We start from the raw sequence: 21935 nt of genomic DNA on the forward strand, positions 1-21935 counted from the left end.
ACTTGCAGTTATTTCTGTCCACGATGTCACCACTCTTTCAATGTCTCAGTTTCCTAATTTGTAGACTGGAAATAATAATAGCACCTGTCTTCCAGGGTTGTTGTGAAGACCAAATAAGCTAATGACTATATTTATGTTTTGTTATTCTATTACCCTACTATTGATATTGAACATGTTTCCCATTGTCAGATTAAAATCACCAGGCAGATTGTGAACAGGGCAGCTGCCGCTCTGTGCGTGTTCTGAACCTCTGAACCTACAAATTACATCGCTGAATGAGAGAGCTGAGAGGAAGTTATCTTATAAACGTCGACTGCCGGTTGTCTAGACGTCAAGGGAGAGAGACGGTTTCGGGGAAACCGGATGGGCTCTCACTCAAACTTGTGTCAGAGATGGGACTAAACTCTTAACAGGTTGCATCTCAGCAAGAATCCGCATAAAATAGTCTGTTCTAGATTCCGTCCAACAGATACTTTTTATCAGCCAGTGTCATCTCTCAAAAGGTCTGTGACATGAACATTGAAAGACGGCTGAAGGAAAAGAGCTGCAATAAATAATAGTCATAAATATCCTTCATTTCAAGAGGTATTTTCTCCTCTTGCGACCAACAATGCCTCTTTCCAGATCAGCCCGGTAGTTTCTAGCAGTAGAAGCAGAAATGAGCCAATAGAATGGAATGGAATTAACACCAGCCGCCGTTTGTTCAGCGCTTACTAGTAAGCGTTGAGGTAGAGGTTGGGGCTATAAGCATCAAAAACCAATAGTGTCTCCCCACTCTCCGGAAGTGTCCGTTCTACCAAGGGATATTATCTATAATACAAGTAAATATAATGCCAGATAACTTGGGGAAGACTATAAGCAACTGGGGAGAGGGAGCTCAGGGAAGCTTCACAGAAGCTTGAGGGAAGCAAAGAATTCTAAGAACCCGGGATACTGAGGGAGCGGATTCCAGACACAGAGGTGGGAGATCAAGGGAGTGGGTCTGTGCTAATGTATGGAGGCAAGAAAAAAAACAGTAAAGAATCCAAGCTTCAGTTTGGCTGGAAAATAGAATATGGCTAAATATGGTTGAAATATCTGAAAAGGGTAGGTTGGAACTACATGGAGGAGAGTCTTAAACCCAAGGCTGAGGGCGTCTTTTATCATAGAGACAATAGGGAGTCACTACAAACTGTTGAGCAGGGGAGTGACTTGTGTCTTGGAAGAGTATTTTGTCAGTTTTCACAGAGAAAATTCTTGAAATAGGGGGTCTTTAATTAGGCAACTATGAAAATAGTCCAGGCTAGGAGATAATGGGTAACTAAACTAGGGAGGTAGGCAATGTAAGTAGAGAGAAAGGACAAATAGAAGAAATATTATGGAGACAAGTAGAGAAAAATTAAGACAGAACAGTCAGAAAAACTCTCTGGTTGGTGGGGAAAGGGGTGAAATCCACAATGCCAGGAATTTCAAAAAGTTTAAAGAGAAAGAGACTAGAGGAAAAACCTTAACAGTATGCAGATAATTTATAGTAAAACGATAGCAGGGCCTTTTAGTAACCATAATCTAGCGGGGACCTCTGAATCAGAAGTCTTTAACCTTTTTGTGTATTATGGACCCCGCTTAGGCAAAACCTATGGACTCCTCAGAATAATGCTTTTTAAAGGAGTAAAATAAAATCATTGGGTTATAAATAAAACCAAACATATAGAAACACAATTATAAAAATATTTTTAAAAAGTTAGCAGACTCTGGGTTATTAAATCACTTGTCCTACAGCCTTGCCACATCATCAGATCACCAACATCCCTTTTTGCATTAAGATTCTATGACAATTGTTCATCTTATATTCATAATTTAAGCAAAGGGAAATGGACTTTTTGTCTGCCTTTGTTTCTCTTTCTTTTCCATGAAAGATAGTCACATTACTTTGTAAAGTCTCAATATAGGGGAAAAAAAAAACTTTGGTGTTTGAAAGTAGAAGTTCCTAGAGCATAAGAGAATTGATAATTAATTTATTAAGTTATGAAATGTGGGCATGCTCAGTTCTTAGGGTATTTGCTGGGAAAGACTATAATGGCAGTAGAAAGTGGAGCTGTGAAAGCACAGAAAGTAGAGACAGGTGACGAAAGAGATACAGAAGCAGAAGGTTTGGGTTCAAAGGGTGGGATAGTGAAGAAGAGCAGGCAGTTGATGATGAGGAGGGGGAAAGGCAGAGAGCATCACTCATGTACCCATGGTTAATGGTGGAAAACTAGGCAGCATGGACCTGATAGCGATGGAAGATTGCCTGGGGGGCAAGAATTTGAAGTCTTATTTCTATGTTTGTTTGTTTTTTTTTTTTTTTTTTTTTGAGAAACCAGACCAACTCTTATTTGTGAGATCTTAGGGTTAGTTCATTAACATATCCAAATCATTTCAAAATTGTCAATAAAACTTTAAAGGTAACACATTCATATTGTTTCAAGCACCATTTGATGAACTGTTGATCTTTATTGTGAAAAGTCTAAAATTTGTCTGGAATTTATATGTCGTAGGACCAAAAGGCCCTGCCAACAAAGACTAGATGGCTTCCCGTGATTCAGTACATATCATCAGGATGTGATTTTTGGTAAATATATGATAGTTTGCAAATTATACTCCTCTGATCTTTGGGATGATTTCTGCATGATTTCTAGGTTCCCTTTTGAAATCTTACTTTTTGCTATTGCCATTTTATACTGCTACTTATAAACTTACTGTACTGATTAGAAATCAGGGTGGGGAAAAAGCAGTCAAGAGACTAGAAAAAGATACAATTTTAACAGGACTCATTGTCTACCTTCAATTCAATAAATATTTCTTGAACATCAGCCATGTGTCAGGCACTGATGGGGATATAAAAATAAAAATAACACTGACTTCACTCTCAGGGTGCTTGCCACCTACTAGGAGGATAAGAAAAGTATGCAAATCACTATATGACAATATATACAGAATATGATGAGGAATGAGAGGAGGACGAAGTACTGTGGAATCGCACCTACTTGTTTGAATCAGGAAGGGTTCATGTTGGAAGTGAAATGGCATCTGAAATAAACCTTGAAGGATAGGTAGAATTTTTGACAGATGATGATTAAGAAAAGAGAATATGATTCCATGTGGAGGGAACAATACAAAGAAAGGTAAAAAGGAGGAAAATTATGTGGTACATTCAGAAGAACCAAAAAGTGAGCCAATCTTGTTTTAAAAAGTTACATACATGGGAGATAAGTATAGAAAAGAAAGTTGGGATTATATTGTGGAGTCCTTGAATACATGCTCTGAATGCTACTCACCTTATAGTATGTGCCATAAATATTAAATAAGCTTAGTGTGTATGTATGTATATATATATATATATATGGAATGTATACATGTATATAAGGAATCACTGGCATAGTTTTATGCATATACACACATATTCACATATATATTGTATATATTCATATACATATATGTGCATTTATATGTATATGCATATGTAACATAAATATATTTAATATATGCAAATATATATATGTACATATACAGAGAACTATGCCAGAGATTCTTCAAAGGCCTAGGTAAGATCCCTGGAGTAAAACAGTTTTCAATTCCAGTCCAGTACTTCATGTTCTTAGAATTTCCATGACTCCTCAGTAGTTGGATCCAAGAGAAAATATTTGTTAACAACAGGAACCTCACTGATCTGAAGCTACCCCATAAAGTAAATGTGTTGTCAGTCTATGCAGCCTTAATGTTATTATTTTTTCCTCCCTATGATGTGCAAACCTTTCTTGATCTTTTTCCAACGGAAACCTGTGAGACATACCCTACCCTAGAGCACAATAGGAAGTATGCAACAGCTTTTTAAAATTATCCACTATAGATCCAATTAAAGCTCTCATAATTAACATAATACTTTGCTCTAGTTAACTTCTTTCATTGGCCTCCTTTCTAAAGGGCAATGATATTATTTTTTGTTTAGATTATTATTGATAGACATAATAAGTCTTATTATAATTAATCCACTAATGCTACTTTGCCTTTAAAATTAAGGGGTAGATTCGGTTGCCTCATTCCAGTTTTGTAAAACAATAAACTGAAACACATGTAGAAGGGCCTGGGCCTGTTCTATTAGCCCTATAAGCCCTACTTGTTGATCTCTCAAAGTGTCCTCAATTTATGTTGGCCCAGTGGTGTGTGCCTTGTTTTGGGAAGGCAGCCCTGACCTATCTGGGATTCTCTGATCTCACATTCTAGTCTAAAGCAGCTGTGTTTAAAAGCACAGGTACTGAAAGAAATCATGCTGCAGACCAAAAATAATTTTAATTATATTAAAAATGAAAAGTTCAAATATCTCCCAGTCCCAACACAAGACCTATTTGTCCCTGTGCTATAGATGTCTCTTCTCTATGATCCCAGGGAGATGGGAAGAGTAGGTTATATTTCTGGAATTATTGTTTATGTTCAAAATTGGGAGACAATGCTCTCAAATCTAAACCAAGGCTTGTGTCTCCTGAGCTTCAAGTGTAGATTTGGAATGCAATCATTTGCATGGAATATATCATGCCTTGGCTTCCTTCCATATCGCTCCAACAATCCACCATCACAGTCATAGAGTTGCTGCTTCCTGGGTCCTTGTCATTCAAGGCCAAGTTTATAGAACCTGCAAAAAAATGATGCTCATGTCAAGTTGAGTTTGTACTAGAAATAAGTGGGAACTTAATCAGAAATGATGCCCCTGTTTTTCAAAATGTCTCTTCCCTGCATAATGCTTAGGAACTAGAAAGAGCCTTATTGTACCTACAAGAGGGGCCTTAATGTCCAGTCGCACCAATGGATGGTTGGGATGACTTGGGGAAAAAGAAAAAGTCAAACCTTCTCTTCTGTAAAACAGCCCTTGTTATTATTTGAATTAATATTCTTCATGGAGATGAGTGTGATGCTGGTGTCCTTCTCCCTAATGGCTGTGGAGCTGCAGGGGAAAAAAAGGAGAAAAGCCCCTATTATGAAGAGACAGGGACAGTAGGAAAGAGAGGGGAGAAGGGAACATTAGGACTATGGAGCTTGGACTCCTTGACTGATGGAATGTTTCTTGTCCAGAATCCAAGTCCCTGTGTCAATTCATGAAAAGGCTGCAATGGCTCAGCTTTGAGACAGGAAAGTTAGAGAACATGCATCCTCCCCTGGGACTTCCCTGCCTAGGACAAAGTCTAAGCTTGGTCAATACCAAGAGTTCTTTATGTAAAGGATCCAAAGTTACTTGATAACCTGAAAGTTTAGTATGGAAGACCAGTCATAATTAGTTAATTAGTGCAGGTCAAATCTGGGATTTGCCCTATGGGTTTAAGGAAAAGCTAGTATTTCCTCTCCACCCACCCTACCTCCTCTAGTCCTTCCTGGTGGTATCCCACTGTTGTCAATCCCAGGTTTCACTCACTTCCCTTCCATGAGTCCCACCCTTACCCCTCCCTTTCAGACAGTTCCCTGAGAATTTCTGGAAAAACATTTCTTCTGTGAATCCAAGTGGGGGTAATTTGATGTGCCCCCGATATTCATACCTTTCAGACATTCCACAACTGTCTGGCTTCTGGGGGTCTGTGAGGAGACAAAGGTATCAGTTTGGGAAGGGGAAGAACAACATTTCTGGGCATCAAGCCCAACCCAGGTCCATCAGGCCAATTTAATGACTTCATCACGGCTTTCTTTTTGTTTATTTTAAGCTTCCCTTTAAATCAGGGGTAATTAAACTTTGCATGTGTCCAGAACCCTTCAGCAAACTGGGAAAGCTGTGTATTCCTCAGAATAATGCTTTTAACTTCATAAAATAAAATACCAAGGAAATTAGTTACATTGAAATACAATTGTCGAAATATTTTAAAACAAACAAAAACTCCAAGTTTATGGATCCCAAGTTAAGAACCCCTTTTTAAAGTTCCACCACTCTCATAAGCCCTGCTAAGCTCAGATCTCTAGCTCTCATTTGAAATAAATTTAAGAACATAGAATATATTACTTATCAGACTTATGGAGGCAAGCAATTTATGAATACACAAGAAATAGAGAAAAAAGTGAGGTAAAACATAGGTAATTTTGATTACATTAAATGAAAAAACGTTTTATATAAATAAACCAAATATAGCCAAAATCAGCAAGAAAGCAGAGTATTAGGAGGGGGGAAAATTTATGGATAGTTTCTTAGATAAAAGTCTTCTATCTCAGATATATAAAGAATTTTATAAAATTTAGAAATAGAGTCATTTCTCCAATTGATTAAGGGTTAAAGGCAATTTTCTGATGAGGAAATTGAAACAATTTATAGCCATATGGAAAAATGCTCTGAACTACTTAAGGAGTTTATTATCATTTCCCCCAAACCTCTATGCAGCCTTCTTTTGTTAAATGGGGATTTAGCACAGCAGAGCCTTTGTTCTAAGCCTCCCCTTAACTCTAAAGCATGAGTAAGCCAATGCTAATAGTTCAAGTCCTGAATATCAAGCAGAGAGAGCAGCTAAGAAATTGCAAGAGCTTGTACCTTCTGACTCTTTATTTTTCTGACACTTGAACCTCAGGCTGACCACACTGACCAGGATAATTACTACGACCACCAAAATGATGATGAAGGTGATAACTCCTGAAGAGGAAAGAGAAAGAGAGCCATCAGGCACAATTTACAGCTTTCAAGTCCCATTCTTTGCCAAGTGCTACATAGTCAGCCATCTGGATCAGTGAATCCCTGGAGTTCCAGATCCCCAGCCAGAATCTCTCAGACTTTTTCTCACTCCATTCTTATATTTTAAAAAATTATTTACATATACATATGGTACATATATATATGGACACATATATACATATGAAGAGAGTAGGAAAGAGAAACATGGAGGGAGAGGAAGAGGGAGAAAAATAGAAAAGGGGAGAGAGAATAAGAGTTGAGAGCAGTAAAGTGAAATTCAGGGTATGATCAAGGATTTCTCCCATGGCATTCTCCAAAAATAGCCCCATCAAAAACAAAAACAGAAGCTTTTCTATGAATTCAGCTAAAACCCTAGGTGAAGAAAGGTTCATATCATGTAATATTATTGTAGATTTAGAGCTGGAAGAACTTTAGAGGCCATCTTAGTTCAATCACCTCATTAAATCTTTTTTTGTTAATACCAAAACATGTTTTTGATACATTTTATTTTTATACAAAAGACATTTCATAATTCCTGTAAGATCCTTAGCTCTTTTGAGACCAAAAATGTTGTTTTTTTCTTTTCTTTAAATTTAATAAAATTTTATTTTAAAATTTACATTAAATTTTTTATTTCATAAACTATTTGTTATTCTGAACTTGAAAAATATCAAGAAATCTGAAAATTTCTTTGCTTATTATAAATAGCCTGATTGATTGTTTTTGTGTTTTAAGAACATATAAAATTCTGCAAATTAGTTCCAAAACCTGTCTTGATTGTTTCCTTTCTGAACTCTTTGTGTTTTCCTCTATGAATTTTTTTAAAAGCTTCATTGATGTTCTTTTTCGTCTTCTTTTCTTTCTTTCTTTTTTGTATCTATATCACCACCCTTCATCTTCCTCACCTTCCCCACTGAAAAAGACATAATTCTCCATTGTAACCAGTGAGTATGAATAAGACCCATATTTTAGCCAAGTCTGAAAATATGTCTTATTCTACACTTCAAGTCTATCACCTATATCTCTCAAGAGATGAGAAACACGGTCAGGCCTCTGGGGTTATACCATACAGGGATTATCAAACTACGCCTGCTGAGGGTTATGGCAAATGGGCTTGAGGGGGGGGGAGACAGAGTGTGAGCTTTTGTTTTTACTATAGTCCGGCCTTCCAACACTCTGAGGGACAGTGAACTGACCCCTTATTTAAAAAGTTTGAGGACCACTGCCATACACCTTATTTAACTGTTTAGAAACTTGAGGCCCTAAGTAGTACAGTAGTTTTTCCCAATGTCATACAGGAAGTAAGTAGCAGAGTCAATATGCAAAATCAAATTCTTTGACTACAAATTCCACTAAGAATGTCATTTGAACCCAGAGCTCAAGATTAAGATCATCCCAGTCTTAGGATCTTCCTTCTCTACTTTTTTCCCCTTCTTCCTTTTGCTTACCAAATGCTGCCACAGTAAGCACAGTCTCAGATGTTGGGGTGGGGAAGACAGGTTTTTCAGTTGTTCTTAAGTCCATTGTGGTTGACTTGGGGATAATGTCTGAGGTTGCAACTAGGAGAGAGTGAGAAAGGCAGTCAGAGGAGGAGTCCGACATGTTCCTTCCTGCCTGAGGAATTTTAAGAAGGGACCAAAGGAACTCACAACCCAACAAACTATCTCCCATTCCCTTCCCTATTCTACTCCTGAGTATACTCAGACAAACACCTGGTTTGAATGATGATCAGATCCCCTATGATAATATGACATGGGAATCATGACTGGTGATTTTACAGAACCTGTTTTGTATTGAGTTCACATTTCTTGCAGCATGTGCTCAGCAATAAGGAAGCCTAACATTTTCTTCTCTCTCCCTCCTCTTTTACAGGGCCCAAAGATGGAATCTGAGTGCCATAATGACAGAGATTTACTTCTGAATGTAGCTGACCAGGTTAAAATGTAATTAAGAAATATTTAATAAATAAAAATTCAATAGAAAGTAAATAATTTAATATGTGGTTTTCTATATGGACCTTCAGGGATTGAGTTTAGTGCTCCTTTTTCTATTTTTGAGTTTGACTCAACTGACCAAGAGTAATGTAAGGTCAAGGGACTTGCCTTGAGCTGAATAGCTGTATATGCAGCAAAGGTGGGACCTGAACCCTGGTTTTCCTGGCTCTGAGATAAACTCTGTAAATACTATTCCTTGATGCCTTATCTTAAGGGTTGAGGAGGGAAAGAAAAAAGAAAGTGGGATCATTTATCAACAGGTATAAATTTATCATACAAAGTTATTTTTTTTTTAATGGTGGAGAGAAGAATAAGATGTCTTTAGGCCTTCCCTAACATGATGGAATAGCTTCTTGATTCATTGCCTTCTAACTCCTTCTTCCTCACAAATTCATGATTTCTAGATATTGTACTTTGGGAAGTTACAGCCAAACTTTATGAGTGATGGTGTCAAACTCTAATAGAAACAGGAGGCATGTAAGCATCCCTATGGGTGGGTACATATTGACTTAAAAAAACCACCTATTTTAATGATCTATGTTCCATTATATTTTTTATTATTTTGTTAAATATTTCTCAATTACATTTTAATCTGGATGACCTCATTAGGGAATGTTGTAGCCTGTAAGCCATGGCCTGTTAGACCCTTAGTTTTAAACTTGGTACAGCCCTTATCTCCACTGTTCCTTAGCTGGGAAAGGTGAAGGAAGCACCTTATCTGCCTGCATGTTCTTATTCTCTTAGTTTAGAACTCAGAATTCATTTTCCTTTAGAAACATTGTTAAATGTGGTGGTTAGGTTCTATATAATTCTTGGTCCTTAATCTATACTGGGAATTTAATGGTGGGTTAGCCTGGGAACAAAGAACTGACATAAAGCTGCACTTTTAGAATTCATTGTTCCATGGGAAGATTACTATCAATAGAACTCTTGGCCCTTGAGCTATAATTGAGAATTCAACAGCAGGCTAGCTTGGGAACACAGAACTAACACAGACAAGAATGTTTCTAAGAATCATGAGTAGATTGTCTTGTGCATGTGAGCTTCTTTTTCATCTTCCACAATGCCATAAGGCAGCATGGTGTTGTAAAAGAAGCATTAGCTTTGGAATCACAAGACTTAAGTTTTAATCCCCTCTTGGAAACTTGCAGTCCATGTGATACTGAGCAGACAGTACTAGATCTCTAGACTTTATAATTTCTTCATCTGTAAGATGGTGGTGAGGACACTAGAAGGGTGAGATTAGATAGATCAAGATGTTTTAACTTGGGGTCCATGAACTTAATTTTTAAAAATTTCAATAACTGAATTTCAATGTAATTGGTTTCCTCTGTTGTCATATGTATTTTATGAATTTAAAAACTGTCTGAGAAGACTCCAAAGATTTCCCTAAGATACCAAAGGAATCCATGACACATGAAGAGTTAAGAGCCCTTAGGTTGAAAGGTCCCTCTAAGCTCTAAATTCTATGATCTGCATGGTATACAGGGGTAGCTAGATAGCACAGTGGATAGTGTGCTGGGTCAGAAAGACCCATCTTTCTGAGTTCAAATCTGGCCTCAGACATACACTAGCTGTGTGATTTGTGCAAGTCACTTTGCCTCAGTTTCCTCATCTGTAAAATGAACTAGAAAAGGAATTGGCAAGCCAGTCCAATATCTCTGCCAAGAAAACCCCCAAATTGGGTCACAAAAAGTCAGATGTGCCAGAAAATGACTTAATGAGATACCAATTATTTATTATTGGTTGATCATCCTCTCATTAAGCATGTAACACTAAGTGGCAAATTGAGATAATTATCCAATTGAGATAATGCAAGTTCCAGATTTGCTCACTTCTTTACTCTATATATCTTTACCTCCTTTAACTGTTATTCCATAAATCCATTGTAACACAAGGTAATTAGTGGGTTCCTGCTGAGGAAGACAGACTAACACATTGGAGGGGCTTACACTGTAAGCTTCTTGAGGTAGGGACCAGATTTTTGCCTTACTTTGTATCCCCAGTGCTTAGGACTGTGTCTGGTACTTAAAGGAACTTAATGACTATTGTGGATAATGAGAATGAAGTGTGAGCCCAGGGATAGCCTGGGAAAGTATCAACCTAGTTAAATTAGGAGAGATCCCTTCACCAAGTTGGCCACAAAATGACAAAATTTTTAAATGAAAAATTCTCAAAGATGCTCTCCAAAGTTATAGAAGGGCTAAAACTGTGTCACTGAAGGATATATCTATATTAGTGAACTTACATGTCTTCTTGAGTATTTAATAGGTGTAAATGTCAGATCTAATGGTCACCTTTGGGCCAGTGGCATAATTGAATTCAGTCAACAAAAATTTATCTCAGTTCTTTCTCTTTCCTCTCCAGTTTCTTTTGTTCTTGATTCCTTCTCCATCTAGGAATATGATAGAAAGAAAGAGGGCCCAAAGGGAATTTCCCTATCTATTAATGGTCTCATGATGAATATCTCATTATCAGGAGTTTAAGGACTCACCTGAAGAAGTGGGGATCGGGGATCTTTCCCTGGTTTTATGACTCAGGGCACTTGTACCTACAGCTTGGAGGAGAAGGAGACCAGTTAAGAGATAAGGTATAGCCAATATGAGAAGCACAGAACAAGTTCGATGCACCATTCATATTCTAGAATACTCTCTAGAATTGAGACTGAATCTTCCCCAATTTTTCTTATTTTTCTATTATTCAATTTCCCCCAGCCCTAGTTCTCTTCCCCTCTGTCTCTTACAAACGTCTCAAGTCCCTGCTCCTTTCCTTTCAATATGAACAGCATTTGGTTCTCCCCACTTTGGCAATTCCTCTTATCCACCTCAGAACCACTTTCAGTTTCTTAAATTCTAGGACAATGTTGCCCCGAAGTCAGGGCAGAGGCTTGGATCGCTACCCTAAGTCTGAATCATTCAGTACTAATAAACCCCGAGTTTGAGCCTGTGATTACCTCGCCCTGGGGTGGCTTCTTGTGTCTGAGTCTTCATTGTAGGACCAAAGGGAGAAGACTGGAAACTATTCAAGATGGATGTTCTTGGATTTGATGATTCACTCTTCATTGTGGTTACCAGTGTGGACATCCTTAAAGATACTGTGAATATCAAGGCAGCATTTTGGGAGCATCTGAGAACCACAGGTAGATATCCCAGAAATGACCAAAGATACTGCCCAGAATCCTCTAACTCTTCAGGTAGGGGTTAGTAGTGGGAATGTTTCTCTTTGACTATTGCTTTACCAATTGTGTTTCATCTTTGGAACACCTCAGGAAATTTTCAAAGGATGAAATATTCCTGGGCCCATTAGGACCATATTAGGACTATATCCTAAAACCTTCAAACATTTAGTCTGCCATCCTTAGTGCTAGTCTATATCCCTGACTGCACACTGATTCCATCTCACAGGATATCTTACTTCCACTTCCTAATTCCCCCCTTCCCTCAATATTTATTTCCCTCCTGTGACCCCCCATCTTCTCCTCATGCTATCATTCAATTTCTTTGGCTATCAAGGAAAAACTCTGGCTAAGGCTCAGGCCTAAGCTCCTCACTAGATCTCATCTTTACCTGGAATGCCTGTGGTGGAATGAGATGCCGAGTGAGTTGTAAAGGTGGAAGGCTTATTACCTGGAATGATATAGATAAAATTAGTTTTAAGGAACAGGAGGAATATGGTTGTCCTGGGGCAATCCTTCTAACTTGGGTTTTGGAACCCTTGGTAGCTTGTTACTTGAAATCCTTGAAGAAAGTGGAACCCAAGGTCCTGCTCTGGCTATAGTGTTGCTATAAATCCTCTTCTTCATTTTTTTGTCAGCAAATTCAACTGGTGCCTGAGGAACATGTCTCAATACTTGCTATGGCACTGAATATTCATGAAACAGATAATCAAAAGCTGACATCACTGTTATTATGTCTCTCTGGGCTTCTTCTTACTTAACTTCTTTTAGCTTCCTCTTAAAATGGGGATAACAATATAAGCTACCTTAAAGGTTTGTTGTAAGGATCAAAAGAGATAACGGTATGTAAAGTCATTTATAAATCTCCAAGTTCTAGCTAAATTATTATAATATTTATTATTATTTTAAATTTCAGGGATCTCTTAGTTCATCAATGTGTGTAATTCCTTACCTCTGTAGATCAAAACCCTTTTAGGAGATAAACTTCAGAGTTGTTTTGGCTGAAAAATTAATTGCCCTATCATCAGCTTGGCTGCTCCCATTTTTGAATTTAGCTGAGGGAGGGGAGCAGTCATCTAAATGATGATCAATGAAATAAAATTTGTGAAGTGCTTAGCACAGTGCTTGGCACAGGTGTTTAATAAATAGTTATTGACCAGGTGATAAGACATATATTTATTTATATGTGTGTGAGAGAAATATATCTCTGTCACCTACTCAGTCAATATATTTATATGTGTGTGTGAGTGATATATATATATGTATGCATACATATATATATAAAGCACACATATATTAGTGGTTTTATTATATGTTACATACATACATTATATTATACTATATATGAATATGTATATATACACACATACACACTAGCTATTATTATGGTATTTATCTTTTACTGGGCCAGCTTGGTAGGAGCTGCCAAAAACTGCCCTCTGTTAGCAAAGTCTTTGAGAACCCAGATGCATCTTTATACCAAAATGAGGTAAGACATCAGTGGATATATTTCATTAATATTGAGAATGACTCCCTCTGCCCTTAGTGCTTTCCCTTTTTTCCCTTAGTACCCTCCTAAGCTAACTTGAATTGGCCAAGTGTGAAAAAAATCCTAGTTATGGCTTGTGTCCATTCACATCACCTCCAACCCTGGAGACTTTATAATAATTCACATGAGCTCCCTGCCAGTACCCCTAAATTCCCCAAGTATTTTTGCCTTACCCTGTTGAAATCCAGGGCTCTGGACTCGTGGGCTTTGGGAGGAGCCACCTATAAGAGTAAGCAAAGGATGATAAACTGGTATAACCTGGAGTGCCATGCCTGTTGGGATCCACCAAAGGGAACCCAATCCATCTGGCCTCCTAAACACCCTGACTAGAAGGTAAAAAAGTAGACAGAACTCATCATGTGGAATTGGGAGATGAGAATTTGAATCCTGGCTCTGAGAAGTATTTCATTTTGGAATCATAGTTAATTCTTCACCCTTTCTCTGGGCTTCAATGTCCCTAAATGTAGCATGGAGAGAATCACCCTTAATCAACCCCATAGAAAAATGGTACAAGGATCAATGATATGTCTAGAACAGCCTACATTTAGAGGACTCAGAGCCCTTTCAGACCTCAGTCACTTAAGAGCCTATTCCCAGATGTTACCTATGTAGTAAATTCAAGATTTCTAGAATATAGAAACCAGCTTACCATAAGTTCTTACATTTTGAAAACTGTTCTTATACAGAGAGGCTTGGAGAGACTTACATCAACTGTTGCTGAGTGAAATGAGCAGAACCAGAAGATCATTATACACTTCAACAATGATACTGTATGAGGATGTATTCTGATAGAAGTGGAAATCTTCAACATAAAGAAGATCCAACTCACTTCCAGTTGATCAATGATGGACAGAAACAACCCAGAGAAGGAACACTGGGAAGTGAATGTAAATTGTTACCACTACTGTCTATCTATCTACCCAGGTTACTTATACCTTCGGAATCTGATACTTAATGTGCAACAAGAAAGTGGTATATTGTATCTAGGTTATATTGTAACACATGTAAAATGTATGGGATTACCTGTCATGGGGGGGGGAGGGAGGGGAAGGAGGGAGGGGATAATTTGGAAAAATGAATACAAGGGATAATATTATTAAAAGAAAAGAAAAGAAAAGATGTCTAATATAAAATATAATCCTTAAAAAAAAAAGAAAAAAGAAAACTGTTCTTGAAGCCGGGGAATAAACATACACTCCATCTTCTCTCCTGTGACTTTGTAACTATGGCTTTGGTTTACTTTTTCTTAGTAAGCAGAAGACATTTCACTTTTATGTGCTCAGGGAAATGTTATTGAACTGTCGAAGCTAACTTAATCTAAGTGACTTTTAGGTGACCCTTAAGTGACTATCCCTTGTAAGTCCTTCCCATTCTTTAACAACCACAAAACATCCCAGTTTTGATGCTTAGGAAAGTCTGGACCCCAACATGCATCCTGACACCAGCTCTCTCTCCTCTCTCCTTCCCTCTCTCTCCCAAGGCTATTCGTCTACTCCACTCCATTCCTCCCATGTTATAAATTTTCCTTTTGACTTATGTATTAAAAATATATTCAGAACAAAAGTGTTTGGGTGATTTTGTGGGCTGTTTTCAGTTGGTCAGTTGATTTAATAAAAAAAACCTTTGAGCAATCCGACCTACCGAATTATCAAACATTACAAATGAGGTAATATATGTAAAGCGCTTAGCACAGTGCCTAGCACATAAAAGATACTTAGTAAATTCTTATTTCTTCCCTATCTAATCAGACAGTGATTTTTATTCCTCATGTGGAAGATTCTCTCTTCTTCTACAGGGAAGAGAAGCCCTAGGAAGGGTAAAAAAAATGTGAAAATAGCTGCCCACCCAACATGGAGAGGGTGTGGATCACCCAGATCCCTGAGAAACAGAATTTCATGAGTTACTTTTGTATGTGTATATGTGTATGTCTATACATGCAGACATAGTGGGTTGTGTTTGCCTCTGCACAAAGAGAATATTTCCTCATTTTACACAATGAAATCATCCTTGAAACATGTGAATGAGTTGTAAGGAAAACAACCTGGGGAAGTGGAACCACCCAGTTGGGGTTCCCTTCCTACAACTCAGACTGGAGCTGATGGCTGTTCTCTGTCCTAGGATTCCTGCTCCGTGGGCCACTCAGAATTGAAGGAAGTTCCTGAGGGGCCCACGGTTGGGGAACAGCTGCCCAGCCCTGAGTGGGCGAGATCAGGGAGAAGGATCTGGGACTGAGTGCCAGCATGCAACTTGCTTAGTGAGTTTATTTTCTTTAAACTGTGGCCATCTTCCATTGGGCTTCCAGTTGGCTTGCTGCATTGTTCCCAACCCAGGCTCATCCAAAACAATAAGGCTGAGGTTTCCCAGGTCACCATCCCTCATTGCCACAACTGTAGCTCCTTCCCTGGAGGGGATTTGCTAAAGGACAGGGAAGGAATCTTTCTATCAGGAGGCATAAGCGGAAATGGGATGACGTTAGAAGGATCCTGACATCCCAAGGAGTTCCTTCATTCTATGACTCTACAATCAATCACTTAAACACTGATTCAACACATAATCATTGAAAGCCATATCAGGAATGAAGCACATTGAAGATTCTCTCCAAATTGGCCCCCACCTACTTTTCCAACCCTATTGCTACTTTTATGAACTCTATAATTAGAATAAATTCTTATCTTGTTCTGTTCCTTTGTACATGTTGCCTTCAATGTCTGGAATTGACCTTCCATATACTCATCTCCATCTTTTGAAATCCCTCCCCTTTCTTCAATATCCAACTCCAGTGTCACCTCCTCTATTGTTTCCCTTGATGCGTCCTAAAAGGAAGTAACTATGAAATTTCTCATAGTACTTTTTCTGGGTTTCTCCTTTGTACTCAACAAATTTGACTTATTGTTATTTGTGTACAAATCTTATCCTTCTCTTCATTGGACTATAATTCCTTGAGAACAAGTTACACTTGCATTGCTATATTCCTAGTATCTACCATATGTGTCCTTTAAAACAGAGATTCTTAACTAGGGGTCTTTGGATAAGTTTCAACAGATTTCTGAACTCGGATGGGGAAATTGTATTTTCATTTTCACTAAAATTTGGCATTTCCTTAAATTATGAATTTTAAATATTATTTTGAAAGCTATAGTATATGAATATGGGATATAATTATTCTATAAGAAATGATAAGCAGGTTGGTTTCAGAAAAGCCTGGAAAGGCCTACTTGAAGTAATTTTTAGTGAAGTGAGCAGAACCAGGGGAACAGGTACACAGTAACAACAAGATTATGTGATGATTAACTGTGATGCACTTGGTTCTTCTCAACAATGAAGTGATTCAAGACAATTCCAATAGAATTGGGATGAAAAATGCCAATTGCAAGTAGAGAGAGAACTATGGAGATAGAATGTAGATCAAAACACAGTATTTTCAACTTTTTCTTTGTTTCTTATGTTTTTCCCCCCTTTTGGTCTGATTTTTCTTGAATAGCATGATGAATATGGCAAATGTTTAAAAGGATTGTACATATTTAATCTATATCAGATTGCTTGCTATCTCAGGGAGGGGTCAGGTAAAGCAGGGAGGTAGAAAAAGCTAGAACACAAAGTTTTACAAAAGTGCATTTGGAAAAGTAAATATAATTGAAAAAATTATCCTGAGAAGTGGTCAATATGTGCTCCATCAGACTGCTAAAGGAGTTCATGATGTAAAAAAGTTAAGATCCCTTGCTTTCAAAAATTACAATAAATTCAAAGTTGGAAGAGACTAGAATTCATCTAATCCAACATTTCCATTTTACTGACCAAGAACAAGCATTCATTAAGTTTCTGTTATATTCCAGAAACCATTCTGAGAACTAGAGATAAAATTGCAAAGACTCAAACAATCCCTGCTCTCAAAAACCTTACATTCTAACATGGAAGACTATATATATATACATATATATATACACATATGTATATGTATGTAATTATATGTATATGCATATATATATATACACATATGTATATGTATGTAATTATATGTATATGTATGTAATTATATGTATATGTATGTATATATACATACATATGTATATGTATGTAATTATATGTATATGTATGTAATTATAGCCTAAACATAATCAATACAAACACAAGGTAGTAAAATGTGAGATAGAGAAGAAGGATATTAGTAATGGTGAGACCATGAAAAACTTCATGTAGAAGATGATGTGTAATTTAATTACACAAATCTTTAAAAATTATATACTAGTCATATACGTGTCCCAAGTAGGACTCCTGCTTGCCCCCATCTGTATCCCCAGCATAAGTCCAAGGACAGAGCAATAAGACCTAGCCAATGTAGCAGATTGCCTAATGCCTTCTGTCATCTCCAACTTCCTTCTTTAACTGGTCTCCTTCCTAAAGCCTCCCAAATGCTTTTAACCCAGGTTTTGGAAACCCTGGATATCCCCACCCAAACCCAGAAATGCTTGGTGAAAAAGGCATAGCTCATGCCCCTACATCATATTGTGGAGATCACTGTGACTCTCCCATTGTCCCCCCAGTCATCAGGGTTTGTAGAGAAGGGCATTTCCAGTCTTCAGAGGGGGCCTTCCACTGGAGACTGAGCCACTAAACATAATATTTGGTAGTGGAATATGCAAACAGAGTAGGTTCTCCCAGGAATATCCGGAACAGAGGTTTTCCAGAATAACTGCCCTTTCTTGAGTGCTTCCCAAATCACTGACTCCCCAGACCCTCTACTTGATGTGTAATGGGGTGGAAGAAGGACTAAAGGGAAGTTCCTGGATTCGTGAGTCACAGTCTCCAGGACCTTTCTCAATTCCCAGCAATGGCACCCTAATTAGGAAGCTACTAATGCCCTAACTAGCTGTTCACAAGAAGCAGGGGGAGAGTTAAAGGTTTTATTTTTATCTCTGCGATATAACTGTTTTTTATCATAAAACAGGAACTTTCTAGGGGTGATCATATTCATTCTTTTGCCTCCATAGAGATATCAGCTCTTCCAGCCAGAGTAAGAAAAAAAAATTCACTTCTTTTGAGAACTCCAGGAAATCTGATTTTATGGCTTTGTTTCATGGTTTCCTTTAGTGGACTGATTCAAAAGGTTGATCACCTTCCCTAGAGGAAAGTTCTTCCTTCTAATCCTAGTCCTTCCTAGAGATGATTCAGGATCAGTGTCTCCCTGAAAGCATGACACCCAAAATCAAATTTGGTTAGTTTTCAAATCTAAAAAAATTTGGTATCCTGAACTTTTGGAGATAAAAAGGGTTTAGTGTCAAATAGACTAATACTAGACTTTGTATCTAGCACTAAGGAAGGGGATAGCTTCCTCTCCAGACCAAGCATCCTACGTCCTTCCCAGGCACCTGATTCTGGGATGTCCAGATGTTAAATACCAGGGTGTGTCTTCCCCAGGACCATTATTACCAAGGTTCACCCCAGCTTCCTATGTCTCCTCAGTGATCAATTTAAAATTATGATTTGTGGGAAAGCGAAACGGAAAGGGAAACACCTCTCTCCCTTCTTTTCGACCCATCCCAGGAATGGAGCTATTTGGTTTTGGAACAAACTCTAGAAAGTGTTGCACATTAACGATGTCATGTCTTTGGGAAGGGCAAAACAACCTTTCCCATTTGAAAGCTTGAAGACCAGGAGCTCAGGTTTTTCCAGCTTTCTGTCTCCTGGGTAACAGCAGCAGGATAGGGTTTCCCCTTCTGCATATAACCATGGAAATGTGCTCTATGTGAACACAGTTATCACCCAATAATGATCTGATTGCTGGACTTTTCCTTTGGAGAAAAAAAAATAAGATTTTTCATTTTTGGATGAGAGAAACCAGTATGATTCTCTAGACCAATCTCCTAGAACTCTGGGATTATCAGTGCTGAGAGGAAGAAAAAAAAGCATTTCTTACCTTGGAACAAAATGTAACTTATGATCCCCAAACATAGCTGGGCTCTGATTGTGTTCATATCCACTGTTCCTGCCGGCGGTCGTTCAGCTTAGGGGAAGCTCTGTCCATAATGAGGAGGAGAGAGGGAGTGCTGGGGTGGGGCTGGGATTGGGGGTAGCTGGCTCTCTGGGAGCTTCCTGTTAAAGAATAGAAGGAAACAGATTGGATCCAAGGGGGGTGGGGATGGGGGGGGGAATGGAAGGGGGTGGGTTCCATTAAGTTGTGCTAGTCCAGCCTGGAGTTAGAAGGATGCAAAGACTAGGATTAGAAGGAAGAATTTTCCTCTAGGGAAGGTGACCAACCTTTTGGCCAAAAACTTAGCCCCTAGAGATGGGGAAGAAATTTTCATGAAGATAGGTGACCCAATTGCCCACTTTACTTTTTCTTGTGTTCCAAATTCTATACCATTTTGCCTTAGATTTCCACTCCAATTGGGAAATTCTTCTTGGAATCTATCCCCAAGATTTCCTATGGCTTTTTAAATGTAGGTCTTATTCTGGAACTCTGTTCTCTCACAAATTCACAAACTCCATCCAAAGCTCCACATTTCTGCTCCACTTTTTCTCCAACCCCTTTTCTCTTCTCTTAGAAATTGCAGCATAAATAAGAAGAAGCATTTAAAAAATCTATTCTATCAATTAAGACAGCTCTGAGGTACCACTTCACACTTCTCAGATTGGCTAAAATGGCAGGAGAAGATGGTGATAAATATTGGAAGGGATGCAGGAAAATTGGGACACAATATATTGTTGGTGGAGTTGTGAAATGATCCAACCATTCTGGAGAGAACTATGCCCAAAGGGCTATCAGACTGTGCATGCCCTTTGATCCTGCAGTATCTATATTGGGTTCTCTACCTATGTCTATGTCCCAAAGATATGTAAAAAGAAAAACAGAAAGAAAGGAAAAGGACCCACATGTCCAAAAGTGTTTGTAGCATCCTTTTTTGTAGTGACAAAAAATTGGAAATTGAATGTATACCATTCAGATGGAGAATAGCTGAATAAGTTATGATATATGAATGAAATGGACTATCATTGTTTTATAAGAAATGAGCAGCAGGCTGATTTCAGAAAAGCCTGGAAAATATGAACTGATGCTAAGTAAAGTAAACAGAATCAAGAAAATATTATACACAGTAACAAGATTATGTGATGATCAACTCTGGATTTTTTCAACAATGAGGTGATTCAAGGTAATTCCAATAGACTTGTGATGGAAGGAACCATCTGTATCCAGAGAGAGAATTATGGAGACCGAATGTGGATCAAAGAATAGTATTTTCCCTTTTTTGTTTGCTTTTTTCTTTCTCATGGCTTTTTTCCTTTTGGTTTTATTTTTCTTACACAATATGACACAACTATGGAAATATGTCTCTTTAAAAAAAATCAAGGTTTTCTGATAAAAGTCTGTTATCTAAGACATAATGGGAATTGATTCAAATGCCTAAAAACAACCACCATTCCTGATAGTTAAGTTATGAACTTATAAACAAGCAGTTGTCAAAGAATGAAGTCCAACTTTCAATAACCATATGAAAAAATGCTCCAAATGACTAATAATAATAAAGAAAATTTAAATTAAAACAGTTCTGAAATTCTATCAGATTAGTAAAGATGAAAAACAAAAACCAGAAAATGATAACTATTGGAGGGGTTGCAGAAAAAGAGCTACACTGTAGGTGTAGCTGTGAATTGTTTTAGCCATTCTGGAAAGCAATTTGGTCATGGGTGACATAGATAGATATGATCTGAGACTTGGTTCATCCCTGTAGAGAAGAGGAGAGAAATGGGCTACACCGCCCTAGCTTAGGGGGTGGACTAGGTAGGCTCCTGAAACAATACTAAGAATGGGCACTCTTTCCTCCAGTCTGAGAGAAGTACTAGACTAGAATAATTTCCTCTACATATCTCTGGCCTAGGGTTACGAGTCTAAGTTCAGAAAGAAAGCAGCTTCCCTGGCCACTCTTAAAAGGAAGTTATCCCTTAGTTTATACTTACAAGGTTGGCTTCTTTCCATATTATACTAGTTATACAAAAGTAAGCCTATTTATTCAAACAAACATCAAACAGAAATAGAAAGGATACAAATTAAAAGAATATATAAGAGTGAATGAGTTCTTTAGCTGGGAATAGAAGATTTTAACTCAAATCAGAAGAAAAAGAATTACATTGGAAGTACATTCTGGTATTCTAGTTCAAGTAAATAGGTATATGATGGAACGAGTTTCCCATATTTGTCATTTCTGTAGAGTGTCCCCAGTCCAACTGTGTATCCTGAAGAATTTTAGACATTCTGTCTAAGTCTCTTAACACAGGTTTTCAGTTTCACATTGAGCTCAACATGCTATCTACCAGTCTAGAATCACATATATATATGTGTATATATATATATATATGTATATATGCATATGCATATATAGCAATAAACACCTCAAGTTTTTTGGAAGTAGATTACATAGAAAAACCCAAAAGATTTGCATGAATTGAAGAAGTGTGAATGAAAACATATATATATATGACAACATTGTGGAAATATGTCTAATATAATTATACATGTATAATCTACATCAGATTGCTTGCTATCTTGGGGAGAGGGAAGGTATGGGG

The 21935-nt window shown here is 37.8% G+C and overlaps 1 protein-coding gene across 2 annotated transcripts; it reads right to left on the reverse strand.

Moving 5' to 3' along the window:
• Nucleotides 1-4289: 4289 nt before the first annotated feature.
• ECSCR (endothelial cell surface expressed chemotaxis and apoptosis regulator) lies at nt 4290-19423 on the reverse strand. 2 transcript variants are annotated; one of them, XM_074291508.1, is made up of 10 exons: nt 19288-19423; nt 13547-13594; nt 12216-12275; nt 11603-11743; nt 11144-11200; nt 8104-8214; nt 6518-6616; nt 5544-5580; nt 4861-4957; nt 4290-4648 (listed from the first exon to the last, which is right to left on the reverse strand). In XM_074291508.1, exons 1-10 carry the CDS (start codon nt 19343-19345, stop codon nt 4640-4642), a joined length of 717 nt encoding a protein of 238 aa, XP_074147609.1. In that variant the 5' UTR covers nt 19346-19423; the 3' UTR covers nt 4290-4639. The 2 variants fall into 2 exon arrangements, with proteins under 2 accessions (XP_074147609.1, XP_074147608.1); XM_074291507.1 differs by having other exon boundaries at nt 11144-11206; nt 19288-19422.
• Between the last annotated feature and the right edge of the window lie 2512 nt (nt 19424-21935).

The sequence above is a fragment of the Sminthopsis crassicaudata genome, chromosome 2 (assembly GCF_048593235.1).
Source record: "Sminthopsis crassicaudata isolate SCR6 chromosome 2, ASM4859323v1, whole genome shotgun sequence".
NCBI lineage: Eukaryota > Metazoa > Chordata > Mammalia > Dasyuromorphia > Dasyuridae > Sminthopsis > Sminthopsis crassicaudata.